The sequence below is a fragment of the Lampetra fluviatilis genome, chromosome 4 (genome assembly GCF_964198595.1).
Source record: "Lampetra fluviatilis chromosome 4, kcLamFluv1.1, whole genome shotgun sequence".
NCBI lineage: Eukaryota > Metazoa > Chordata > Hyperoartia > Petromyzontiformes > Petromyzontidae > Lampetra > Lampetra fluviatilis.
In genome coordinates this window covers 25,649,835-25,676,817 of record NC_136278.1, presented here as the reverse complement: position 1 = coordinate 25,676,817, position 26,983 = coordinate 25,649,835, and the positions used below count along the sequence as shown (strand labels likewise).

The 26,983-nt window shown below is 47.5% G+C and overlaps 1 protein-coding gene across 1 annotated transcript; it reads right to left on the bottom strand.

The window, feature by feature from the left end:
* Positions 1-26,983, bottom strand: LOC144931694 (L-threonine 3-dehydrogenase, mitochondrial-like). The gene is made up of 9 exons (XM_078855865.1): positions 26,886-26,983; positions 14,764-14,960; positions 11,750-11,792; positions 11,532-11,602; positions 10,689-10,838; positions 9,545-9,717; positions 8,235-8,325; positions 7,643-7,912; positions 1-4,145 (listed from the first exon to the last, which is right to left on the bottom strand). Exons 2-9 carry the CDS (start codon positions 14,945-14,947, stop codon positions 4,000-4,002), a joined length of 1,128 nt encoding a protein of 375 aa, XP_078711991.1. The 5' UTR covers positions 14,948-14,960; positions 26,886-26,983; the 3' UTR covers positions 1-3,999.

Sequence of the window (26,983 nt, the reverse complement as noted above, 5' to 3'; positions counted from 1 at the left end):
AACCACCTCGCCACCCTCCCCACAATATGCATGTCTGTATGTATACCCATACAGTGCAAGAGAACGCTTTTAGGATTACAGGGAAGAAATGGGTTCAGGCCGGTAAACACAACAGATTATTTTTCGTACAGTCTTTATACAATCTTTATTGGTTACAACTCAAGAGTAACATAAATGTTTGCGAGAGCACCAGGGGGGTAATAAAATATTGCAAAAAATTATATTGATAAAATATACACTTTCCTTTTAAAACGCCTAACATTGAAGTTATTTAACTTAGGACAAAGCTGGTACAGGCATCCCTCCCGAGAGACATACACAACATACCTGAGCAACCTGTAAACTTGCAAAGTGCATTCTTCATTACATTGTGTTGGAGTGATTGAAAAACATAGTTGAGAGAATACATCTTGCCAAGCCAAAGCAGCCCACTGTGGTCACGTGGAAATCTGTTTTGGATTGTGCGACTATGACCTGATTATTTGGCAGTCCAACCGATTGTCCAGCCAACTGCCTGACGCAGTCAAATGTGTACAGCAGTAGTGTCCAGCTTCATTCAGGGGTGACATTACTGGACCACAACATGAACAGGGCACACCATCAGAAAAGCTGGTCATTATACCACCTCAGTCAGTTATTTGTCTCATGGAAATCGTTAGTTGATGGAAGAATTCCCTCATTGTTGAATTTCAAGCTTTACAAAAATCAACACTTCTGGAAAGTGGGAGCATCTTACGCGTCATTTGGAGCCAAATGCCAACTACTTAAATATTTTACTCCAAATATGTTAGTTACTTAACCAAATACTGCTATTTTGGCACACGCCTTAATTAAAACAGACAATTATGGCAACTACAACTTGTCGTGTGTATTCTTTAATTCATGATGCAGTCAGCTCAGGGATGTCAGTAATATTAACATCTGGAAGGGGGTGACAATTTTGACTCGCCGATTTGTCATCATACGCTTATCAGTTCGTGCAATTCGAGTTCCCAGCGTCGGTATCAGAAAGCGGCGACATCGAGCGGCGACATCAAGCGTGACTCCAAGCTTCTTCGAAAAAGCACCCCAACAAACCCAGCACGGTTCAACCCTGGTCTCCACGGAGATGGTGGGGGAGGGGATCGGAGGAAATTGAGTTTACATTGAAAGTAAAAAAAGGCACTTATTTTATCTTTTATTCTTAAATGTATATGTAGATTAATGCGAGCCATCGATTGGGCAAGAAAGCACCAAGCTAAAACAGCACTGCAGCCAAGGGGGTGGAACACTCAGAAATCCCTTGACACAGAATATAGGTTTGGTACGCGATTATAGCTAAGGTATCCTTATTAGAGCAAATCACTTTATTTTTGTAACGAATACTGCCCACTTAACTTAGTTAAATCGCTTGCTCACGCCACTACCGGGAGCTCTCGAGGACACCCTGGAGAGGTTATTAATGAAGCAAACATTAATGAGCATTCATTTAAAAAGACGAATAACTCTTCACCGTCAATAGAAAGGCACTCTGTAATCCGAGTAAGGTAGTCGAACAAAAGGCCCCCATAACGTGGCAAGCAAAGCAGTTGAGAAATGCTGCTTCCTTGATCGTTAGTTGCCGGTGCGTGGTGTCACCTCTGCCACCGACCAACCACTTCTTCCCGATAACCGAACTCCATGGAGTCTTGGTACACAGGAGGTCGTGGGCTCGATCCCGACCTTGACGTTTGTATATTTGGAGTTTGCGTGTCTCTTTCCCCGTGGTCGCATGCAGTGGCGTAGCTAGGATATTTTGCGCCCGGGGACGAACTATAAAATTGGCGCCCCCCCCCCCCCCCGTTTAATCACATACCAAAATGTAATTACATGACATGTAGGCTGTGTGTGGCGGGATATATAAACTTTTAGGTTGAGGTGTAAATTTGTGCAGTAGTTTAAGGCTGCCGCGCCCGCCGCAATAAGTTAGAATGTAACGTTGTAAGCCTCATTTTGGCGCCCCTTTACCTTGGCGCCCGGGGACATATGTACCCCCTGCCCCCCCCTAGCTACGCCTCTGGTCGCATGGATCGTACGATTTGTCCCCTCCATATTTAAAAGCATGCGTTGAAAGCAGTGGTTCTTAACCTTTGCTGCAGGTTCTCAGAAAAACGGCATCTCGCACCCCAGGTTAAGAACCACTGGCTTAGAGTATTTGGCTGCTATACATTTCCACAGGATGATAAGCCACTTTGTTGAGCTATCATTTGCGGCCAGGTGGCTGCTGAAAATTTAGCTACATAACTCAGTGGGCCTTACCTAGTAAAATAAAGTTTTTAGTTTTAAAACGTTAATGTCACCCCTATGTGCAAATATGATAGAGCACGAACAGCATTCAAATATTTGTTTTACTTTAATAAGCACTCTCGACGACTACAGCATATTCAATCAACTGTTCCTATTATTAACAAACCCACAGATTTGCTCCGTATTAAATAAAACCACATATTCTGTGATAATTTTCCCTTCAAAGTACATTAGCTCTGTATATTATTTTATACTTTCTCCAGTTCAAACGCCTGTCCTATGTGTTTCCAGTCCAGGTGGTTCCATTTCCACCGGTGCGGGCAGTAGATGGACTCTACACTTCCCCAGGTAGATGGACTCTACGGTTCCCCAGGACCGTCACAGCCACAATCACATTACGGGCCATCGTGACATCCGTAGTTTGTGAATCGCCGACACGCACGCCTTACCACATTGCCTTCCTTGCAAACAAAAATAAAACTGTGACGCGATACCGCGAGCCATGAAGGTGATGTGGAAACAAATGCGCTTTTACGAAAGTCTATTATTTAGAAACGTCAGCCGTACCCATTCAGAACACGCGAATCGCATGAAAATATGGCCCTTGCATCGAGCCACGCACGCAGCCTCATGATCGGAATTCCTTTCCCCAAATGCCGGATGGGTGCCATGCAAGACGATACCTCATCCTGTGAAAGCAATGCATCACACCTTATATAAGCACAGCCCTGACAAGGCAGCGCGTGCTTACGCGACACTCGCCAGGGAGAGAAGGGCACCTTCTGATACATGCATGCTGCTCCGGATAGAAGCACCGCTGGACTTATTCCGAAGGGGTGTGATTACATCCAGCTTCCAGAGAGCCACTTCACGACAAGCATGTGGTGGTGACCACTCTAGTTCAGGTTACACCAATGGCCACCAATTTATTAAACCGTCACCAACAACGCAACCGTTAGCGGCAAATGCGTAGTGGTGCAGCAAACTTTCTTGAAGCCTGCCACCTGAAGGCAGCTACACATTTCATGAAAATCACGTTCGCACAAGTTCATCTCACCAAAATAATTGCCGTAGCACAATTCAAGTACGAAATGGGCTCAATGTGTGATATACATAGCTTTTCAGCTCTCTGCGTAGTGTAATGTTGCAAGCAGGGCCTCTCCTACAACTGAATTACTGTGGATTCTTAGCTTTTTACATTCATATAATTTCCTTGCCACATATCCACCAAATCGATCCAGATAATCCTGCTGCACCCGACTGTGCAGTGAAGCAATGTCTTCCCTGCCACAAATCGGTGCTAAGCTGGGAAGAACATTAAAACACCGGATACACGGGTGGATGAGGTGTAAAATGTTGTCAATATTTATTAAATGTTGCTATTCCTAGTTACACCATTGTCACCATCATCAATAGGCTACCAAGGACAATGTTCTATCGAGTTATTTTTTTCATTCTGTTGCATTCTACATTATTACCCTTTGAAAAGAGACAATGCAAGTCTCAATGGGCCTATATTTAATTTCCTGTTTCAAACAAAGGATACCATTGTGAACTATTATTGCCAATGGGCCTATCATCGGGCGGTGGATGAGTGCGACATGAAAACGACAACGGGACAACGCCGCATTTAAAAACAAAGACGTTGCTTTTGGAATGCTGGACACAAGACGGAGGGGTTCCCGTCTGCAAGGTGCTTGGGAGGGGTGGAGGAGTAGTGCGGGGGTGGGGGGGTTAGTTGGCTTCAGCAACTGCACGCTGATGCTCGCCGCTCAACATCGCCATCATCGTGGAGACCAGCTCGGGCAGGTCCACGTCATGCTTCCAGCCCCAGTCTTGCCGGGCATTACGGTCGTCAAAGCTCATGGGCCAGCTGTCCGCTGCTCAGAGGTAAACACACAAATACAAAGACAAAGACCCCCCCCCCCAAACCCATATAGGATTAACAAACTGTTGGGGCAAGCGCCGTTAGCGAGCACCTATGAAGGCTCGGCACGACACACGAGGGGGCGGGTGGTCAGAACCATGCCCAGCCGCCTTTGTCTCGCAAGTGGCGATGCTTACACACCGCACCAGGTACTCATTTAGGGATGGGTCGACCTAGGGGAGGCCCAGGGCCAGTTCAGATAAAACGATGTAACACGATTTTTGTTCCTGGGTAGTAAGTGTTATTTTCTAATTGCTTATGCCTCAAAAGTATAGAAAATGGCTATTATTCCCCACAAACTTTGCTTTTGTGACCAGGACTTTATGTGAAGGAATGACACTAATGCACACCACGTTTTCTCATTGAAAATAGGTACATTTCAAAATATCACTTTCCTGGTCACAAAAGCAAAGTTTGTGGGGAATAATAGCCATTTTCTGTACTTTTGAGGCATAAGCAATTGGAAAATAACACAACCCAGGAAAAAAAAATTGTTACACAGTGTAATCATCACTTGATGTTGGCCGTGAGCGGGAATCGAACTCGGGTTCCCGGGTTAGTAGTGCAGCGTGCAAACCGCTACACTACCGCTCCCCACAAACACACATGCGGACGCACACACAAAGATAAAAACCCAATTTAGTGCCACAACGCATCGGGGCGAGTGCCGTGTGTCAGTGGGCACTGGGCACCGATTAAAGCCAGCACGGGAACTGCGAGCTAAAGCATGGCCAGCACCACACGCATCGACGACCTCGGCGTTCCCACACCGGAATCAAGAAATTAAGGCCGAGCCAACATAGGGGAAGCCCGGCACATGTCGCGGATGTTATCCACAACCGTGAACCTAGTGCGGTGGTAAAAAAATAAACTGCACCACCGCTACCCACACAGATATGAGACAACCATAACACTGGTCAACAAAAAAAAAGCATTTTTTTCTGGCCTGGACTTTTGCAGCTGTTCTAGACTAATTTCAGGGTGCTGATTCCAAATCTGATCTCAGATTTGCTCTATCACATCTCGTTTTTATGCTATCGGCATACCCCATTTTCATTGATTTTACCCGAAATTAACTCTGTCACTTATGATTTCAAGTTGTTGCGAGTCAGTGACTGCTTTTGTGTTAAAATATGGTGCTGTATTTTTAGGATAGTGTGTTTATAATATCATTTTATGTAGATATCCACATTTATTTAATATTTTTATTCTGCAGTTTTTATTGAAAATGCAATATTTGATATCTCAAAAACCTGATGTGATAGACAAAAACTGATGCCAGATTTGGAATCAGCACCCCAAAATGACCTTAAAACCGTTGGAATACCTTATGCCAGAAAAAGTGTGTTGACCAGTGTAATAAACCGGCGCATGACCAAATGCAAGCTTTGACAAGTAAACACAAACGTCACTTGATCACCGAGCGTTTTGTCAATACAATGGTTCAAATCTGCAGGCGATTCAATGCGAGCATCCCAGTGCGGTGCTTTAATAATGAGCGATAAAGAAATATATATACACGTCCTCCACAATTTCTCAAGGAAACAAACTCCCCTGTGCGATCCTGAAGCTCATAATCTCACATTGCGAACTGTTTGTGTTCAGTTGGGTTTATCGAGCCAGAATTTGTGATGGTTTTTTTTGGCGGGGGGAGGAATGAGGCAGTGTCCAAACACCATTTATTGCAACATTGCCAGATCACGTTCCTCAATAACTCCAGGATCAAGGCAAAAATGGATGCATTGATTCAGAGCAACATTGTACGTATATTTAAGGCTTAACATTTGGCAATTTGAAGTCTAAAAACTCGCCAAGCCATTTTGTGATACGTACGGGGCCCATACTTTTAACATTTGCAATGGCACCCGAGTGTGTTCTATACAACAAGTTAGTGAAGTCAGTGCTGGCAGTGCTCAAAAGCAGCTTGCAATTGGAGCCACTCAAAACTCAAGAATGCTGGGGGGGGAAAAAATCTTCGACTGTATCCATCGTCATTGTCACCATCATTAATACGTATCACTTAGACGACTCACACGGTTAATAGGGGGGGCAGGGGGGAAACCCCTCAAAATCTGTTTCCTCGGCAGTACAGTATTTAGCGGTGTTCAATTTGCAGTATGGAAGCAGAAAAAACATTTGGCACATAATTGCAAATTCTCATCTTTTCTGCGGTTTCGTCTCCAAGTGTTTGCCAAACCCTTTGATCAATGTGGCCGGTTTTCAATAGGGCAAGTCCCTTGGAGCAACACAACTTTGTGCTAGAAGTTAATTCACATTGGATGACATTGTCGGTGTGTGTATGAGAGTTAAAATACCTACCATTACAAACGGACATGGCTAATACATCATATGTAGTGGATTAACGCGCGCCAAGGGGGTAAATTGTAAACACGTGTGGGTTATGGACAGTGGGGTCACATCAGGACAAGCAGGTGTTGCTGGGGGATAACGGCCGGAGAGAGACGGCTCGTTAGGTGGTTATCGGATGCAGGGCAGTGATTGGCCGGTTGTTGTTGTCAGGGACAAGGTGGCGCCAGCAAGTCTGGAGATGGCAGCAGGTGGCTGCGGGGGGCCGCGGGCGCGGGGCGTCGGTGGGGACGCCGGTTAATTAATTGGAAATTAATGAGTACGGGGATAAATACGGGAGCGTGAGAATAAGACGGGGAGTTGTGCTGGGAGCTGGACGGAGACAGTCAGAGCAGAAGAAGAAGGATAGGTTAGCAGTGGAGACTGAGAAGAAGATATGAGAGATAGGATAGGCTAGCAGTGGAACGGGAAGAGAGAAGACACGAGAGGGAGAGACAGTCGGAGTGAGACAGAGAAGCCGAGAGAGAGCGAGACAATCGAAGCCGAGACAGGCGAAGCAGAGAGGAGAGTCGGGGAGAGAGAGACGGAGAGAGAGAGGGAGGGAACGGAGCGAGCGAGGCCAGCGGAGACGGCGAGCGAGCAGAGAACGCGCTGAAGTCTTGGTTGTGGAATGTGCCGAGTTTTGTAAAATAAACTGACGACGGAAAAAGAAGTTGTCCTCGTAAAGTTCAGCACTACACATACATGATTTCAACCTTAGCTGAAGGCAAGTATTAGCTCTATTACCTGTCCAACCTTAATTAGATGGAGAGGCCCAGACAGGCAAACGGGCATACATAGACATGCCCGGGTCAAACAATTAATCAGAAACAGAGGTGTTGACCAGATAGCAACTATCCAATCAACAGGATAACCAGGACAAACCAGACAAGATTTAGTAAGGGTGGAGACTTGGTGGGATTCCTCACCAATTCCTAAAAATGCCTGCAGTGGTGCATGGAGAAGAAAGATTGTGAGAAGTAATGCTCAACATGTGCGCTTGTGAAGGGAGACCCTTTCGATCCGTTACATTTTGATCTTTGGGACTACATTGCATTTCGGGGCCAGGGCTCGGCCCATGTGGCGTCGGCGTGGTGGACTCACCGATGGCCTGGCGCATGGTGTCGGGCTTGTACTCCACGCGCAGGTGAGGCACGTATTTGCGCACCTCAGCCACCAGCTCCTCAGGGCAAAAGCTCATGGCGCTGATGTTGTAGGTGCGCATGGACAGGGAGTCGCCGGGCGTCTCGAGGAACTCGAGCGTGGCTCGCAGGCAGTCGTCCACGTACATCATGGGCAGCCGAGTCTCGGGCTGCAGGAAGCACTCGAAGGAGCCCGACTTCACGGCGTCGTGGAAGATCTGCACGGCGTAGTCTGCAACGTGCGCGTACGGGACGGGTGAGTCGTTGACTTTATGGGGAGCGGTTGCTCGTCAGTTCACGCACTGTGCTCTCATCCCCAGTAACTTATGCACGATTTCTGATTGCAGCGGTTGATGATTCCTGAACCAGTCCTGGGCATCTCCCCGAGGACATTTCAGTCTTAAATGGGCACTTAGCGTGGTGCAAAAACGTGAACTCTGGGAAGACAAATGCAGCTGGGTGTGGTTCTGTCAACTAGACCCCATGGTAAGCTGGGCTAGATATGGGGAGCATGTGTAGATGTGTGCATGCGACGTCTAGGCATTTGTTTCTACCAGTAGTGCCTCCTCCAGGCTGGGTGTCTGCCGAGATGATGCCCGGGTAGCGCAGACTGCGGAAGTCCAGCCCGTATTTGTGATGGTAGTACTGGATGGGAAGAGAACCTGTGGTTAAGCAAGTAGCAGACTTCCGTCTTCAGGTGGAACCATCACTGCACGATTGCTGTATCAAGTGAGAGAAATTCCAAGCGTTGTCTGTTTACCTACGTGAATTTACTGACAAAACCTAAGAATATGAATCCTTGCAGTAAACAAAAGCTTCAAATCTAGAAGTATCAGACTGCCTATGGTGAAAAAATATTATCGGGCTCACAGCGAACTAATCATCACAATACAACTTTCATATTACCATGAATAAACTATTCAGTTAAAATGGGGTTACGGTGTTTAAACTACTCCAGATATCGACTTGAGCATCATATTTCTGCTGGATGTTGCTCGAGATCAATACGTGACTGCCGTGAAATGGGCAGCACTGGAAATGTTGGGGGTGACAATGAAACCTCCATCGTCTTTGTGCATTAACGGCAATGTATGTCAGCGCACATGTGGTGCCCAGCAGCTGCGGATACAGTACACATACTTAGGCTTGATCGAGAGCCAACATTATACAATCTCCACTTTCGAAGTGCAATGGGATGACACTGGCGAGGCTGGGAACATGGATGGCGGACGTGGGACTGATCTCTCGTCTCGTCTTGCGAAATTGGATTTCTTCCTGGGGACGTAATCGGTTTCAGGACTTCGATGGATGCTGCGCTCCGTTGGCTGTGCGCGCAGACTCATCGTTTTGTTTTCGTTTGCCAGGAGTAAAGGGTAATGACACAGCCCTGCAATTGCTCGCTCGCACCACTTGCTCCACGAGAGGGAGTTCTAGAGAGCCTCACTGGTGGCTATTTTTGGACTACTCCAAAAATAGGTGGGAACACCCAAACTTTACCCTCCCCCACCTCACGCGACCTGCCAATTGGCTCGCTTGCTGGCTGGACAGATGCAGCGGGTGGGTCGATGTATGAGACTTGCCCATTGGTTTAACTGCTAGAGTTGACCCGGTAACCTCTGCATTGCAAGTCCAGTGCGCTAAAACATCATCGACAATGTCCAGTGTTCTCTATCATTCAATTGGCCGAGTTTTCGAATTTCATTCTCAAAAATGCCCCCATTCGTTTCCCCTCCATGCTTTGTTGTCACATGTTTGTGATGTACGGTGCTTTGAGATGCTGTAATTTCATATATTTAAGCGTGCGAGCAATTAAAATCCCTTGCGATGAACAGTCGGCGGACGGTGTAGGAGTCCCCACACTCACCTCTCCCATGAGCTCCGCATGCACCTTCGACACGCCATATATGGTCCGCGGGCGCTGCACACACAGGTCGGGCGTGTGGTCACGTGGGGACGTCGGGCCGAAGGCCCCGATGGTGCTGGGCACAAACAGCTTGAGTCCATTCTCTGCCGCGATGTCCAGCACATTGTGCAGCCCTAAGCAACCAGCCGGGTAGGGGATTAGTGCACGGGTTCAATGCTGGTTGGGTTATCTGCGCGAGTGTGCGCGTGTGTGTGTACGTGTTGTATATATCTGTTGCTGGGGGGCGGTAGTGTTAGCGGTTAGCACTCTGCGCTTTATACCCTGTAACCAGAGTTCGATTCCCGCTCGCAGCAAACAACAGTGACGATTGTCTGAACTGGTATTGGGCCTCCCCTAGGTCGACTCAGCCTCAAGTGTCTCGAGGGAGACCAAGGCGGCCGGGTGTAGTGCTGGCCACCAAGCCCCTTGTGCACAGTGCCAGTCTTCGTAGGTGCTCACTAACAGCTCTTGCCCCTACAGTGTGTTAAGGCTACATGGGGAAGCTTGTACATCTCTTTCAGTTGTCATGGTGGGGAATGCAGATGGTGCATCGGTTGTGCTTGTTCTGTGCTGATGCACCACGGATCTCCGTTACAAACCAGCTGGGTACCTGGCTAAAGGGGATGTTTCCATAGAACAATAAACATTTAATTGAATCTCGGTTATTTAAAACAAATGTATCTGTTCCATGCCCTCCTGCTAGAAACCCTTCAACACTTCACATCGTTATAGAGTTTACTTGGTAAAAGCGCTGTGGTAATGTCACTACCACTTATCAGCGAATCGTGATTGTTGTTGTATCTGTATGCCTGTGTGTGTGTGTAAAATAACTTGAATTTTATCTGAATAAAAACGATCGAATACTTAACTCTGTTTAATCTACGACCAATTTTTTTCGGCACAAACGTGTTATTTAAAGAAAGTTAATTCGCGTTAAGTTAGAAGGATTATTCAGTCAGGGTGCAACAATTAAACTGCAGGCAAACATTGTTGTCCTTCCCCGGCACCTCCGATTAGCACAGTTAGCTTTGTACGGTACGTGAAAGAAGGTCAACATACACACGCACGTACATGTTGGCGAAGGGTGGCAGCCGCAGCGACCTACCGGTGATGTTCACGTTGCGTGCGAGGACCACGTTGGCCTCCCCGATGGCGCTGAGCAGGGCGCTGTAGTGGATGAGCCAGGTGATGCGGTTGTTGACCACGATCTCGCGCAGGTTCTTGTAGTCCAGGATGTCCGCGTAGATGAAAGGACCTTCACGCCACGAATGCACGCGACCGAACACGCGCATGTCTCAGCATCGCCCATCCACCGTACCCGTCGTCACACCGTGGTCTCAGAAAAGGCGTTAATTTAGCCGGCATTAAAACATATATATTTTAGCCATGGGCCTAAGTCTTGTCGACGACAGCCTGTGGAATTAGAGTCGAGTCTAACGTCTGCGGAATTTTACACTTAGTCGCTCGCTTTGTCTCGTCGAATAAAGTAGTCAAATATTTATCTATGTATCTTGAGCTTCTTTCGCACCACACGTAGCCAATCGTGCTCCTCGCCTCTTGGTTGTTCCATTAGTCTCGTCGATTTAAGAATGTAAACGTTTATTCCGCCCTTAGTTCTTGAATGTTGTTGCGAGGGACGCGTAATTTGCGCCCCCCAATTTTATGAGCTAATAATGTACACGTCTAACGCACAAATCACCCGGATATCACAAGACGCCGTACAAAACACACACATATGCCAGCTCGGCTAATGAGTGAGCTTAGATAGGAATCGTCTCAAATGCAGCACCTTTTAAAAGGGAGGCGTTTGTTCAATCCGACTTCCGTGTGTGTATATATTTATCGTCTCCGGACCTCTGGCAGGCGTGTTGTGCACTCCACGGTGGGGGCGGCTAAAAGGCAACCCATGAGCGTGGTGTAGGATGTCGACATGTGGTATAGTTCTCACCGTTTGCAAACACGTCATTTGGTGGCTTCCGGATGTCAGAAAGGATGACATTGTTTTTTCCAAATCGTTGCCTGAAAGAGAGTAAATCGCCGTGTTTTTAGGGCAGACCCACCTCTGCCATTGAATGTGCACAGGTGGAAATATGTCACCGAAACACACGAACGACAACACCATGTGTACGATACGATAACGCAACATTATCCGGTTATCAAGCGTACCTGAGCAGTTTTGCGAAGCCAAGGCCGAGCTGGCCCAAGCCACCTGCAAAATATTAACAATGCATATCTATCAGTCACTTCGTTTCCAAATTTAGAAGCTTATCGCAAATTAGGAACCTTATCGCGGTGCTATATTTCCAAAGGTAAAGGTTCAGCACTGCGAGTACTTGCTCACTCAACTGCTGGCAGAAATGTCTCCACTGTAGAGAGTTCTAGGCAGCCCCTCTCTACAGGGCCTACCATTCCACGCTGGCCTGACATTTTGTAAGAGGTGGGGGGCGTACTCACACTTTAACCCATCAGGCACGAACCTGCCAGTCGGCAGACTGTGGTTGTACCCATTCATACCGCTGGGTGGACAGAGGTGGGTGGGATTTGAGAAAAAAATTTCAACTGCCGCCCCGACCTGTGGATCTGAGGTCCGGTGCGCTAAACCACTACACGTGGCGGAATCCTTAAAGTATAGTACATGTCCGTGGAGGAAAAAATAAATTGTGCAAACCATTGCGATATAAAAAGAAATATGTGTTTGTTATCTGAAAAGAATTCCAAAGCAAAATTAACAAAACGGTCTGTCATGATTTTATAGTATTATGCTTGGTTCAGGAGGGTTCTGCCAAGTTATTTCGCAGTATGGGTCAATGTTTCTGTAATGTGTAATCCAAATTTAATATCTTGCAGAGTAATTGTTCAGCATTGGAAAGTTTGTCCAATACCAGTCACATTGTACGTTTTTTTTTTATTTGCTGTGGCAGGAAACCGGAGAATCTGGAGGAAACCCATGCAGAACAGAGGGAGAGAACATGCAAACTCCACGCAGAAAAGGCGCCCAAGTCGGGAATCAAACCCACCAGGGCCCTTCTTGCTGCGAGGCACGAGTGGCACTACTGCGCTGCCACGCCTGCCGCCCTTTATTCCACACTTGCCGTCACGAAAGCGATGAAGGCACATGTGGAATAGACGTGGCCAAGGACACGTGGCAAAGACACAGGACAGCCCTGACAGTCAGGCATCCTGCACACTTAAACCCGCCAGCCGTCACATCCAAGCGACATCTATTGCCAAATGTGACACTGACTGCTTTGTCTAGCAAAAACATGCAACGGTGTACGAGTCGCATTTAAAAACTAATATTTATTGAGATTTTTTTTTTTTACAATTATCTAAATTATTTTTTAACGAAATTGAAAGACAAATGTGTGGGCAAAATAGAATTATATTTCGCAAATACAGTTTAAGCTGGATATAAGCACACCCCTTGGGAGCAAGGGCCAGCTGTGCTTATATAAGCCTTACATGGTTAACTAAAGTTGGCTTCAGATGTTCCTCCCTCAGGCAAGCTTGGTATTTGTTTATTTAAATAATAATTTGCATATTAGTTTCTTGACATGCACCCACATGAGCCGGAATGAGCTGGTGCAGACCTCACGTTGGCAAGGGCTTGTGCCCTGACTTGCTGGGCCCGGACTTGCTGTGGTGCATCTGCTAAAGGGCCCAAATTCAAATCTCGGTTTTCTCTATCACTGGTGCCAACACTTGGTGTAATCGGTAGCACACTGGACTTGCAGATCTTGTGTGAGAATTTTTAATTGTAGTTTGGGATGTCACTTCATAGACTAATTCTCTATGTTGTCATACCTTTTTTCATGCCTTTTATTTTTGCTCCATTTATTCATTTGTTTATTATTATTATTTTCTGAGGGCCTTCATTTGCTTGGTAGTTGCTATGAATAGGACTTGTCGCTTCTTTCTAATAAGTGTACAGATTTGTGGGATGCAATTAGCACGAATATTATTATATAATTTTATAAGGAAGCCACTGGAGCTGTGCACTTTAAAATCTCGATTTGAAAACTAAATTTATCTTGAACTCCTTTTCGTGTTTAGATGGTCGTCCTTCCCCCGCACCTCCAATTAGCATGGTTGGCTACGTACGGTGTGAAAAAAGTTCAACATACATGAATGACGCTCCATAGATTTAGATTAATATTCAATTAAATCTAACCAATACGGCAGTTGCAACAACAGTGCAATTTTCTTAACCCTCCCTCTGCCACCGCCTCTGTCCTTCCAACAGTTGAGTAACACCAGTCAGCTGATCGGCAGGTCTCATCTGGTGGGGTACAATGTGGATAGATGTCTCACCAGCATGGAAGAGTTGAGCAAATACTCTCCGAGCACCGGTAAACCTCCTTCTAGTGGAAACCTTTCCTCCTGCAGTGGCTTCAGCAAGGCATTGCAGAGCGGGCTGTACTTTTCTCTTTAAAAAAAAAAAACCCCACTTGAACAATCGGCCAAAGATCTTCACTGACGGAGCGGTGTCTCGTTGCATCCAATGTGCGCGTGCCAAATTTGACGCCAAACAACGTTTAGAGTTGTAGCCACTTTGCTAGCTCAGCGCGTGAGAAGAAAGTTAAAGTGTTGTGCACTCGCAAAGCACTGCGTGCACCCGAGCCTCATCGGTAGAAATATATCGAGCGATGGAAAATATTCGGGGTGGAATGATGCACTGACTATTTAGTCTTGACCTCACGTGTTGAATCGTGTGTGCAAGAATCAATGTTCAGATTTAGATGTGTATCTATTTCATATAATAATGTAAACCCCTTGCCGTCACTGGAGGTGCTACCATTCACCGCAAAAAATAAAAGGAATCGATGATTCTAGATTCACATGTGGGTTTCAGCCACCTGTGATTAAATTGAGTTCTGGAATATTTCAAACAATAACTACTATTATAACGGATCGTTCGTTCATTGTTATAAGGGAAAAAGTTAATTAACAGGCAAAGGGGCATTATTTAAAACATCTAATGAGGTGATGGGAGATTATGCACCGGTTGCAAAAAATGTATCTTTCACTTTATTCACCGCAACAAAACGAACAAAAATGCAACAATAACATCTCGTCGCATTCGCATCACTCTCGTGGAGGTTGACCACGATGAGTGGCGCGTGGGCGAGGAGCCGGGCACTTTGACCCCCCGCTCGAAACCTCGCTTACACGTCCCGTACCGGTGATGAGCACGCGGGGGTGATCCGCCTCGGAGAAAGACGCCGAGTGGAAGTTTGCGTCCGGGTTGATCTGCCGCGGAGACCAACTCTGGAAGCGAACGGACACGACGGCCGTGGGCAGCGGGGGAGCCGCCCGCGCCTTCCTCGCCGTCTGCACGGCCGCCCTGCGTAGCCCCGAAAGCATCTTGAGAGTGTGGCTGCAAAAAAAATCCACGCAATTTTTTTTTTGACAGTTAAGGCGGAATCCATCCAGTTTAAGAGGACACTGCAGCAACCAACCCTGTAGAATTACCTTCCATAATAGTAGGTTGTTTGGATTAGATCGCGTAAATATATAAATGTGTCGTTTAAATCCGCCACCACCCGACACAGCAAACTAGTAAGGGTTGTCACGTAAACAGAACGTGGCCAATTCGTCACTAGTACAGCACACCGGTGTGTTGGAGAGCCAAGCCACAACATTTACAATCTGCGTACGATATTTCGCCGGTAATTACAACTAGCTTCATCAGGCAACAGCCAGATTTGTGGAGAAGTCCACCTGTTTATATATTTACGCGATCTCACTCAAAAAACCTCTGTCATGGATGATATTGGTCACGAATGCCTACATGTTCAACTAGAATTGCCTTGTTTAACGTGGGGGGGGGGGGGGGGAGGTGTTATACAAAACTCACAGGGGGGAAGTGGGGGGCACACAACACAGTCACAATATGCACAGGCACGCGTGTTTATAGGTGTGGGTGTTCGCCGAACAAGCGGCCTTTGAAGATGAAAGGCCACTGGTGTGAGAGTCGGTGCCAACATTCGTTGACTTGACAATCAGAATCTGGAAGGGAATGGAGCCCTCAGCGGGGGTGGGCTTGGTCTCTTCGAGCCCCCCCCCCCCCCTCTTTTAATGCTCTGGGGCTGCCTGCAAATCGTGATGAGCAGTGGACGTGGCCCCGATGAGCTCAGGGATCAGCGCACCGAGCCAGCACCACCGAGATGATAGAATTAAATTTGTGGGTTTCAGCCGCCCATGGTTAAACTGGATTCTCAAGTGTGGCGAGTTGAGGATCTTGGCGCAGTCAAGAACGACTGCACAAATGAATGAAGCTTAAATTTGGGATTTCATATAGTTCAGCTAAATTTCAGCTATGAGAAATATGAATTTAAAAAAATATTGGGTTGACTGTCATGAGATTATTAAAAAAAATGTTTGTTGCCTCGTGTGTAGTCAAGTGCAACATTATCCTCCCACTTTAAAGTGATATTGCTTCAAATGATAATCGAAGGGGAAATTACACTTTAATTCAATTCAACCAGCCAAAATGATTCTAATGCAAACCAATTATTTTTGGAACACACTTCTACATTAAACAAGTTCTGTAATTCAAACTTTTAAGGAGCCTCCAAGACAAGACATTTTAAATTCGAGTTTAACGGACGCATAAATATTTTAAAATCGTCAGATATTGCAGGATATGTGTATAATTCCATAAATGTAATAGTATACACTTATATACTGCATAACTTTAAGTGGCTTGCGTCGAGTGTGCAAAATGTTTGTGCTCTGACGGTCTGTGAGTAGCCTACATAAACACTCGGTGTTGTTCAAGTGTCATCTACACGTGGCCCGACCCCATTTTTTGTTACAATGTTTTTTATTGTACCAGGTAAAGCCCACTGAGCCTTACAGCTCTTTTTTCAAAAGCGGCCTGGCCACAAATTATAGCTCAACGAAGTGGCTTATCATCACGTGGAAATGTATAGCAGGCAAATACTCTAAACAAATACAGATCTCGTTGCAGTTTACGTGTTTTTTTCTGTGAAAAGTCAAACAAAAATAAATATGTTTTCATCAAATCAGTAAAAGAATAAAATTTGGACCATCAGCACAAGTCAGCAGGAAAGCAAATTCTTCGAACTTGGAAGCCGGCCAAGCGTGTAACACGATAATACATCCAGGCAGTAGGACTGATGACGATAGAACTCAATCCGCTCAGCCAGGAGTGTCTCTCGCTCACCGTGTCATTGCGGCACGGCAGCACGTTTGCCAGTCTACTACTTCACACGTGAACACAACCTTCCTGGCCACAAACCGCTAACGAAAGCAGATGCAAACGAAACCCGCATCTAACGAGCGCAAAGAGACGTGTGTGGAGGTGAACCAAAATGGCAAAGATGCAGTGGCGGCCGCTCGCCGAATATATCGGTGAGGTATGGAAGCCGGCGGTGGGGGGGGGGGCATGAGGGGGCGTATGGGAAGCAGGGTGAGGCAGGGGGTCATATGCAGTTCATCATTTTCATGACACTCGTTATGTTTTCCCCCCCCCCATTTCTTTTTAGGAACAAGGCTGCGGCCCCCACTGGCCTATTTATGAGGAGCGGCCACAGCGAATCTATATGGAGACAAAATGTGTCGCATGCACAGCAATGCGATTTGATTGATATCTAAAATGACGATAGATACAGCTGCTAAATATATGATTTCGTACAGCAGCACGATGTTCATGAGCTGAATGCCAATGTCGAGGCCTGCTAGCCACGACGAGAGGACTTCAACGAGTTTTTGTGTAGTTTTGCTGTTACTCCATCGAAGGAGCGTAGACTACAGCTGTTCACTATATGGTCCACATATTGGGGGGGGTTGCACGGCCACCCCTCACGACAAAGTAAACTGTTCTTTACATTGGGCCAAAAAGATGGGAGGATTAGCTATAGCCTAGGGGTCGGCCACCCAAAATAACATTTTTGTTCGAATTCGGTGACAAAAAATATATTTCAAGAGCCACAATGCACGTGAATGTGAGACGGTCGTCCTTAATAAAGACCGTCGCGAAACAGTCCTTAGAGAGCCGCAGGTTGGCCAACCCCTGCTCTAGCCAGTGCACCTGGGGACTTCTAAAAAGGCACTGCAGTCCGGTGGATTGCTTCTGCGGGAGAGCAAGAGGGGGCCTCGGGGGCTCCAGAAAACCGGTCAACGCCAGTTCCAGCCAGACCTGTTCTTGCATAGAACATCGCCTGACCAGTCAGTCATACGTGCTATCTTTGACACGTCCTAACATTATCTCCCCTTAGACCAGGGGTCGGCAACCTACGGCTCCGGAGCCGCATGCGGCTCTTTACGGGCCGCTTCTTGACAATATGTACGTATGTACAGTATGTACTCAGATGCATTGCGGCTCTTGAAATACTGAATTTTGTACCGAATTGGAAAGAAATGGCTCTTCTTGTTATTTTGGTTGCCGACCCCTGCCTTAGACCATCTGTCCCACTCCACTTTCGACTCGTCACACACAGGCTTGGGGAATTAAGTACAGCCATACAGCACGGTTTAAAAGTATCAAAAAAGTCAACTATTATTTTGGCAGTTTTTCTTTTGCGTGAAATAACTTTCCTTGAAAATAAATGTTTTATTTTATGTGATGTATGGAAATGCTACCGCTTCAAGAATTGGATCCTAATAGATTGTTAAAGTTATAAACTAAAAAAAACAGTATTACATTTAAAAAGTTAACTGTATAATTGCTTTCGCTTATAATAAGTACACAAATAGACAATGTTTATTATACGAGCGCTAATATATTAGCGTGCTATTATCGGCATTATTAAATTGTATAAACGCCTATAACTTCTCATTCAAGGTCAATATATATAGTGACATCCCCGTTATTTCTCGTCTGCATGCATACGTGTGTCTGCAATACAAATTAACCGAATTTACAGACATACAAAAACACGAATGTGAGCGTTGTTATTCCAATACAAACTGAAAGAGAGTCAAGTGCCATTCGCCCGTAGTATTACGAAACACATCTGTTTGCCACGCTTTAAAACTTGAAAACTTGAAAAAAATACAGTCCATGTCAATACAAGACAGTCAAGGCCAGACACTAAGCTAACGTGCGTCATATATGTCAACATTTTTGTAACAGAAGTCAGAGTTCAGTTTTAAACTCGTAATGTGGAACAAAAGGGTTCAGACCTACGGTAGTTGCATTTCTGACCAACCACAATACACGCTTTAAAAGATTTAGTGTAGAACTGAATCGGTTACCGACAAACAATACAATGTGACGAATACATTAATTGTACCATCAAAACCTTGGGATAAACGGCATTTATTGTTTTACAGTGTAGTGCAAATTAACGTTATATGATATTGGCATCAACCTCAGAAAATACTTTGAGACGCGGGGGGAGAAAACATGATGAAAATAGCACTGCAAGACCCCTCTGTAGTGCCAAGCATCATCTTATAGCCATGCATTGAGAGGGTCTCAGCTCCTCACGAAGAACAGATACATCTGTTGGCCCTTGTCCAAAACGTGGAGCAATTTTAACCATATTTTCTCACCGCCTGCGAGCATTTCCCCCTGTAGAGGCGACTTGCAGTGATTTTTTTTTTATATGGTATTAACCTATTATTTATATTACACGCGCAGTAGCACTTTTAAAGAACCGTCTCATGTCAGATCAGGAATCTGGCTTTTGCCGTTCCAGTATTCAATCCTCTCTCACTGCGCATGCACATCGATGTCAATAGAATCTTAAGAATATTAAGACTTCTTGGTTCTTTTGGTAAAGTCCCGTAGAAGGGAAATAATAAAAAATAAAACATAATAAAATAAAATTCTCAAATTCTCACAGATATTGTATTTTATGTTTTATTTGTATTATTTTATTATTTCCCTTCTACGTGACTTTACCGAAAGAACCAAGAAGATGAATCCCTGCAGTCACGAAAGCTTTAAATCGAAATATTAAGACTTTTATATATCTTTAACGAATTATCCCCGCACCTCTGAATGTCCTTTCAATATTCACGTGACCTCAAGGGTAATATGGGGCAATTAAAACAAATGTTCCCATCAATTTTGATAAATGAAACGCGTAACATTGTGATATAACACAAATAAAAACGTATGCTTATTTATTTACGTTACTTTTATTTCAGCCAACAGCACCTTGGCATATTGAAAAACCTAAGATACTTGGTTCAGTGAAAAGTGTATCTTGAATTGAAATATCTTGAATTGTAATATACATTATTATGACATTTCCAAATACCTCGTTTAACAAGCTCTTTTCGTTAACTACCTCCATATTTTATCTTTCGACTTATATATAGAGAGATACATTTCAAAATAAGGCTCGAGTGTTAAGAAAATGAAAACATGTTTATGACCCATTCACTATTGAAGTGCGGATGTCTGGTCCAGCAAACACCCCCAATTGGCTCCCAAGACCTCCATTCAGCGAAGCTTAAAATAACACACCCACTCGCCCCCGCCGCGATTGGCCAAATGCGCACACGCCTCCAGCGTCACGCCATTCTGGAATGTAAACCGATGCTTTAGTGTGTGGGGGGGGGGTCATTGGGGGGTGGTGATGGTTGACGAGGTGTGTCACGGTGGGAGTGGCTGGCAGGACAACGTGGCCCTATGTCGCTCTCAAGCACGCGCACACCCCCGGTCTGTCGTCCAATGAGTTTGGTGGGCGGCTGAGTCGGGTGACTTCCTCTGTCGAGGGGGGAATTTTTGCTTGATTTGTGGGAGGTCACCGTCTGCATTTTTTCTTGTTTTTACCTCTTTTATTCCGGTGGGCCCATCACTGGGCTGGTTTGTTTTGCAAGCGGGCCATCCCGTATTTGGCTGGCGGAATCACTCGCACGCAAGCCCAAACCCGGGCGGGTCCACGCTGTCAAGGTGTATTTCACCTTTGGCGTGATGAAAGAGGCGAGCTAACCTTGCGCAGATTTGTGTCCCAATGCTTGGGGTGTACACCAAGAAGGCATCTGCCAGAACTAAAATGTTGGTCATTATATAGGCCCTGTGCTTGGAAATCGTATGAAAATGTATTCGCAGTAATTCTGACATTATTTAATTTGTTTTAATTCTGAGCATATACATTGATATTCCTCAGCTGTATGGTCTTAACATTGGCGTAAAATCTGCGTAGAATTTAAATACTGTATATGCATTTTATCGTAAAAACGCACGCACACGTGTAAACCTGTTTTTCTCACCAGATTCATGCAACCCTATTTTTATTTTCAACTTTCCTAATTTTGTGGACCCGCGCCAAATCCTACGTAGCATATGTTAGACGCGAATAAATGCGTATTTATAGAAATAGTAACCGCGATTTTGTGCAACGTGATACACACACGAGTGCGCTGATGTGCGTGGCGGTATATGGCGTGATACAAATCCGACTCCCGAGTGGCTCACGCGGTTTGTGCCACGAAGCCACTCAATATCTAAGCACAGACAAAAAAACACGACAGTTTTTCTTAGCCTGGCCGTATTGACGTAAACCTCGTTGTTGTGGTTGTGTACAGAGCATGGCGTGTGCCTTTGAGTTGCAGGACATCGCATCACCTAGGAGGTCATGGTTAAATTTCGATTTAAAGCTTTCGTGACTGCAGGGATTTATCTTCTTGGTTCTTTCGGTAAAATAATAAAAATAAAACATAATATTTTATTTTTATTATTTTATTACTTCCCTTCTACGTGACTTTACTGAAAGAACTAAGAAGAGGTCACGGTTATTGCATCGAGTGTTTACCAACTGTGATTCAAAATATAACATGTGCTACAATCACTACACATGTATAAGCAAACTGCTAATGGGGTCCCACAAGGCTGCCTGCTGTCCACACGGTGAAACTGGATTGCCTACTCTTTGCCATGGGATCGGTACACGACCACACGCTGTGTTTTGCCAGACAAGTTGCCATTACCCAGGGCTTGCGGTGTTTTCATGGGTTCATGTAACAGAGCACTGAGGGATGGAGAACTTCAGAGGCTTTGGCGTCCCAATGTCACGTGCCATGTTCTCCTTATTTGTGTTTCGTCGGGGAGTAAATTTGTTGTCGATATGTGAACGAGAAAATTACTTGTTGCTATAAAATAGATATATGTTTATATGATTGTGGTTATGGTTGTACTTTATTAATCCCTAATCTCTGCCATTACATACAATGAAACAAGAAAAGGTAAAAAAGAAAAAAAAAACAGAGCAATGTAATACAATACACTATTAGACATTATTGTAAAAATTTAATAAAGAGTCCATCCCATGTGTTAGTGAATTTTTGTTATATTTTAGGCAGCAAATGGCAGGAAATTCGTTTTAAATTTTAGATTTTTTTCTGAGGGGGGGGGGACCCCAGACCCCCTGAAAGATTTGGTCCCCCCCAATGTTGACTCCATGGCTACAGCCTTGATTGCATAACATGCGAAGGAATGACACACGTAAGTGCACACGTTTTCTCATTGAAAATCGGTAAATTTCTAAATAGCACTGTCCTGGTCACAAAAGCAAAGTTTGTGGGGGGAAATAGCCATTTTCTGTAGTTGAGGGATAAGGGATTAGAAAATAACACTATAACACTACCCAGGAACAAAATTTTTTTGTTACACAGTGAATTATCAATGGAACGCAGGTTCTATTCAAAACTTTATGTGAAATGTGTTTTTTTTAACATTACGGTATATGTATTCTGTATTGCTTAACATTTACTACGACACTATATGATGATGTTGTGACATTATATCGCATGTGTACCATATTGCTTGACTGCTCCAAGTCCGCCTGGAAAACAAACCAGATACGCTTCGTCTCCACGTTCTAAATAAAGGACATGGTACCTGGGGTCCCATGGTTCCCCCTTTATAGAAATCTCTTGGGGGGTCATGCCCCCCCCCCCCACCACCCACCCCCGCGCAAGACAGTGTGTGTACATGGACATGCACAGCCTTGTCGTCGTCAATACACTGCTGAATGAGGACCTCCCCACGCCGAGCAAGGCCGCTAAGCAAATGGTGCCCCCTCTCTCATCACGCTGGTGAAGCCACGCGTCGGCGCGGGAGCATAGAAGTACAGCACAACGGTGACCGCTTGTCTGTGCGGCTTGGTTAAAGTAGACGCGCACAGTTGTGGGAGCGTACAAGTTGAGCAGACACGGTAACGCTTTGGCTGTGCCACTTGGTGAAAGGAAGGCACGCGTAGACGTGGGAGCATAGAAGTACAGCACAACGGTGCTTGTTTCTGCGCTGTCCTCTGCTGTCCAGAACGGAGCTCGAACGCACGCACATCGATATGAGGCACCTCTGTGCCAAAATTAAAACCGCACACCTATTCGTATTTTGGTATTTAAAACCGTGCGTAGAAATAAAACATGAATACAACAATGCCATTTTGATACTGTTGCAATTCAAATGGGACGCCATGTAAACCCGTCCATCAATTGTAACGTGTTCTTCAATTGCACTGGGCCAATTCGGAACGAGCGATAACCGTCCTCGGCTCCAAGCTCCGCCAACTCGCACCTACTGACGGTGGTGAAGTATGGTCAAACAACGCCCCGTGATCGGCAAGGCATGGAGGGGGGGGGAGATAAGGGGCTTGATCCAGCAGTGGATCGACCATGGCTGATGGAGCAATTGCCTAACCACCGAGCGCAATAACGGGACTTTAGCCTAATACGCGGAATGAATTAGTCACTAAATACATTTTATTAATCGCCTTTAATGGGGGGGCCCGCATGGAAAAAAACGCAAACCCGACACTCCTCCCCGCCGCTCCACGTTGCAGCAGCGAGAGAATTACTCTCTCGCTCTCTCTCCCACGTCAATCACCGTAATTAACACTGAAGGGGAATCGGCCACGTCGGCAGAAATGTGGACTTTCGCGTTTCTCCCCCCCCACCCTGTCAATTCTGGTCACAATCGGCAGGCACATTACATAAGCATCGGGGCTCGGCGGCTTTGCCAAGTCACGCTTTGTCAAAGCTGTTGCGGATGACGGGTAATGCAAAGGGGGGGGGGGGAGGGTTTGGGGGGGGGAGTGTTTGGGGGGGGGGAGTGTTTGGGGGGGGGAGTGTTTGGGGGGGAGGAGTGTTTGGGAGGGGGGGGGGAGTGTTTGGGAGGGGGGGGGTGTTTGGGAGGGGGGGGGAGAGTATTTGGGAGGGGGGGGGGAGAGTGTTTGGGAGGGGGGGAGAGTGTTTGGGAGGGGGGGGGGGAGAGTGTTTGGGAGGGGGGGGGGAGTGTTTGGGAGGGGGGGGGGGAGAGTGTTTGGGAGGGGGGGGAGAGTGTTTGGGAGGGGGGGGAGAATGTTTGGGAGGGGGGGGAGAGTGTTTGGGAGTGGGGGGGAGAGTGTTTGGGAGGGGGGGGAGTGTTTGGGAGGGGGGGAGAGTGTTTGGGGGGGGGGGGAGTGTTTGGGAGGGGGGGGGGGAGAGTGTTTGGGAGGGGGGGGGGAGTGTTTGGGAGGGGGGGGGAGAGTGTTTGGGAGGGGGGGAGAGTGTTTGGGAGGAGGGGGGGGAGAGTGTTTGGGAGGGGGGGGGGGGAGTGTTTGGGAGGGGGGGGGGGGAGAGTGTTTGGGAGGGGGGGGGGGAGAGTGTTTGGGAGGGGGGGGAGAGTGTTTGGGAGGGGGGGGGGAGAATGTTTGGGAGGGGGGGAGAGTGTTTGGGAGTGGGGGGGAGAGTGTTTGGGAGGGGGGGGAGTGTTTGGGAGGGGGGGAGAGTGTTTGGGGGGGGGGGTGAGTGTTTGGGGGGGGGGTGTTTTGGGGGGGGGAGTGTTTGGGGGGGAGAGTGTTTGGGAGGGGGGGGGGAGAGTGTTTGGGAGGGGGGGGAGAGTGTTTGGGAGGGGGGGAGAGTGTTTGGGAGGGGGGGGGGAGAGTGTTTGGGAAGGGGGGGGGAGAGTGTTTGGGAGGGGGGGGGGAGAGTTTGGGAGGGGGGGGAGAGTGTTTGGGAGGGGGGGGAGAGTGTTTGGGAGGGGGGGAGAGTGTTTGGGGGGGGAGTGTTTGGGGGGGGAGTGTTTGGGGGGGAGAGTGTTTGGGGGGGAGAGTGTTTGGGAGGGGGGGGGGGAGAGTGTTTGGGAGGGGGGGGGGGAGTGTTTGGGAGGGGGGGGGGAGAGTGTTTGGGAGGGGGGGAGAGTGTTTGGGAGGGGGGGGGGAGTGTTTGGGAGGGGGGGGGGGAGAGTGTTTGGGAGGGGGGGAGAGTGTTTGGGAGGGGGGGAGGGAGAGTGTTTGGGAGGGGGGGGAGAGTGTTTGGGAGGGGGGGAGAGTGTTTGGGAGGGGGGGGGGAGAGTGTTTGGGAGGGGGGGGAGAGTGTTTGGGAGGGGGGGGAGAGTGTTTGGGAGGGGGGGGGGGAGAGTGTTTGGGAGGGGGGGGAGAGTGTTTGGGAGGGGGGGGAGAGAGTGTTTGGGAGGGGGGGGAGAGAGTGTTTGGGAGGGGGGGGGAGAGAGTGTTTGGGAGGGGGAGTGCTTGGGAGGGGGGGAGAGTGTTTGGGAGGGGGGGAGAGTGTTTGGGAGGGGGGGGGGAGAGTGTTTGGGAGGGGGGGGGAGAGTGTTTGGGAGGGGGGGAGAGTGTTTGGGAGGGGGGGGGGAGAGTGTTTGGGAGGGGGGGGGGAGAGTGTTTGGGAGGGGGGGGGGAGAGTGTTTGGGAGGGGGGGGGGAGAGTGTTTGGGAGGGGGGGGGGGGAGTGTTTGGGAGGGGGGGAGAGTGTTTGGGAGGGGGGGGAGAGTGTTTGGGAGGGGGGGGGAGAGTGTTTGGGAGGGGGGGAGAGTGTTTGGGAGGGGGTGGGAGAGTGTTTGGGAGGGGGGGGAGTGTTTGGGAGGGGGTGAGAGTGTTTGGGAGGGGGGGGGAGAGTGTTTGGGAGGAGGGGGGGGAGAGTGTTTGGGAGGGGGGAGAGTGTTTGGGAGGGGGGGGAGTGTTTGGGAGGGGGGGGAGAGTGTTTGGGAGGGGGGGAGAGTGTTTGGGAGGGGGGGGGAGTGTTTGGGAGGGGGGGGGAGTGTTTGGGAGGGGGGGGAGTGTTTGGGAGGGGGGGGAGTGTTTGCGAGGGGGGGGGAGTGTTTGGGAGGGGGGGAGTGTTTGGAGGGGGGGGGAGTGTTTGGGAGGGGGGGGGGTGTTTGGGAGGGGGGGAGAGTGTTTGGAAGGGGGGGAGAGTGTTTGGGGGGGGGGGTGTAGTTTGTGAATTCACCGCGTTGGGAGCTGTGGGGCCAAATCAGCACCCTCCCCCAGCCCTTAACAATCAGTCCCGCGTTCAGCAGCGGGGCGAAGCGCGAATTACTGCGCATTTACACTTATCAGATAAAAAAAAAACTCGAAATTGCCCAATGGGGGTGGCAAAGTTGAGACTTAATGTGAATAAGTGACCCGAATTGCGCCCGAAATCGTCGAGAGCTCGGAACGCCAAGCAGGTTGAGCCTGGGTAAGTGTGTGGATGGGTAACTAAAGTGGACAAACATGCTTTCATAGGCTTGCGCGGAATGTATGTATGTATGTTGAACCTCTTTCGTGTATCCGTAGTGGACTACGTAGAAACAATATACTGTTATACTCCACTTCTGTGTTCCCACGAATTACGTTTCCTGCCTTCATCAGACACGCACCGACCAGCGTTGGTGAAGTATGGCTTAATGCCCCCCCCCCCCCACAAACCCACACGACGTAGAGACTCTCATCCAGTAGTAGATGGAACAAAGGTCTGCACATGAACGTGTGTGTGTGTGAGATGGTCGAGACACGTGAACGCGAGCAACTTCCACAAATAAGCGGACGTCTTCCAAAACTTGTTGCGTCGATTTATTGGCGATTACAATTTCGTATCGCAAAGCAAACGTGGGGCACACGATGTACAACTACGAAACAAAATCCATTATCATCACATCGCATTATACTCAACCAGCATTAAACCAACGTTGTTACAAAGTTCAACTTATTGTTAAAACAACTAACTTTTTTTTTCTTCCCACGCGTCTCCAAAATCGGCACCGAAATTATATTTTACAGAAATTCATCGGCGGGATAGTGGGTCGAGGCGTTGCAATTCCGTGTCGGTTATTGTGGATGTTTGACCATACTTCCCCAAGCTGGTCAGGGGAGTCAGTGAAAATGTTGTGCGGTGGGTGTGGGGGCCTGCAGGCCCCGGTCTATAGATCACTCGTCACCGATGTGTGCCGTGGCCGGTAATCGAACCCAGGTGGCCGGGTTAAATAACGCAGCGAGGGCCGCTTTAACAGCAAACTACAATAGGTAAAAGCACAACGACGAACTCTGATAATGAATACCCCTAAACACCGCCTCTAACGACAGACCCTTGCGTTGTTGTGTCGACAACTTACGGCCACTTACCTGTTGAGTGCGAATAAATGATTGTCAGAGCAGAGGACGCAGAAGCAGCAGAGGCGGCAGCAGTAGCAGCAACAGCTGCACGTGTACAAATCGGAGGA

What these genes read in the sequence shown, in the direction of transcription:
- LOC144931694 (XM_078855865.1), bottom strand. Translation starts at nt 14,947, where the DNA reads ATGCTTTCGGGGCTACGCAGGGCGGCCGTGCAGACGGCGAGGAAGGCG. An exon ending in GGCTTCGCAAAACTGCTCAG is followed by an intron (nt 11,603 to 11,749) that starts GTACGCTTGATA and finishes ACTCTCTTTCAG; the next exon opens with GCAACGATTTGGAAAAAACA. An exon ending in CACCATGCGCCAGGCCATCG is followed by an intron (nt 4,146 to 7,642) that starts GTGAGTCCACCA and finishes ACCTCTGAGCAG; the next exon opens with CGGACAGCTGGCCCATGAGC.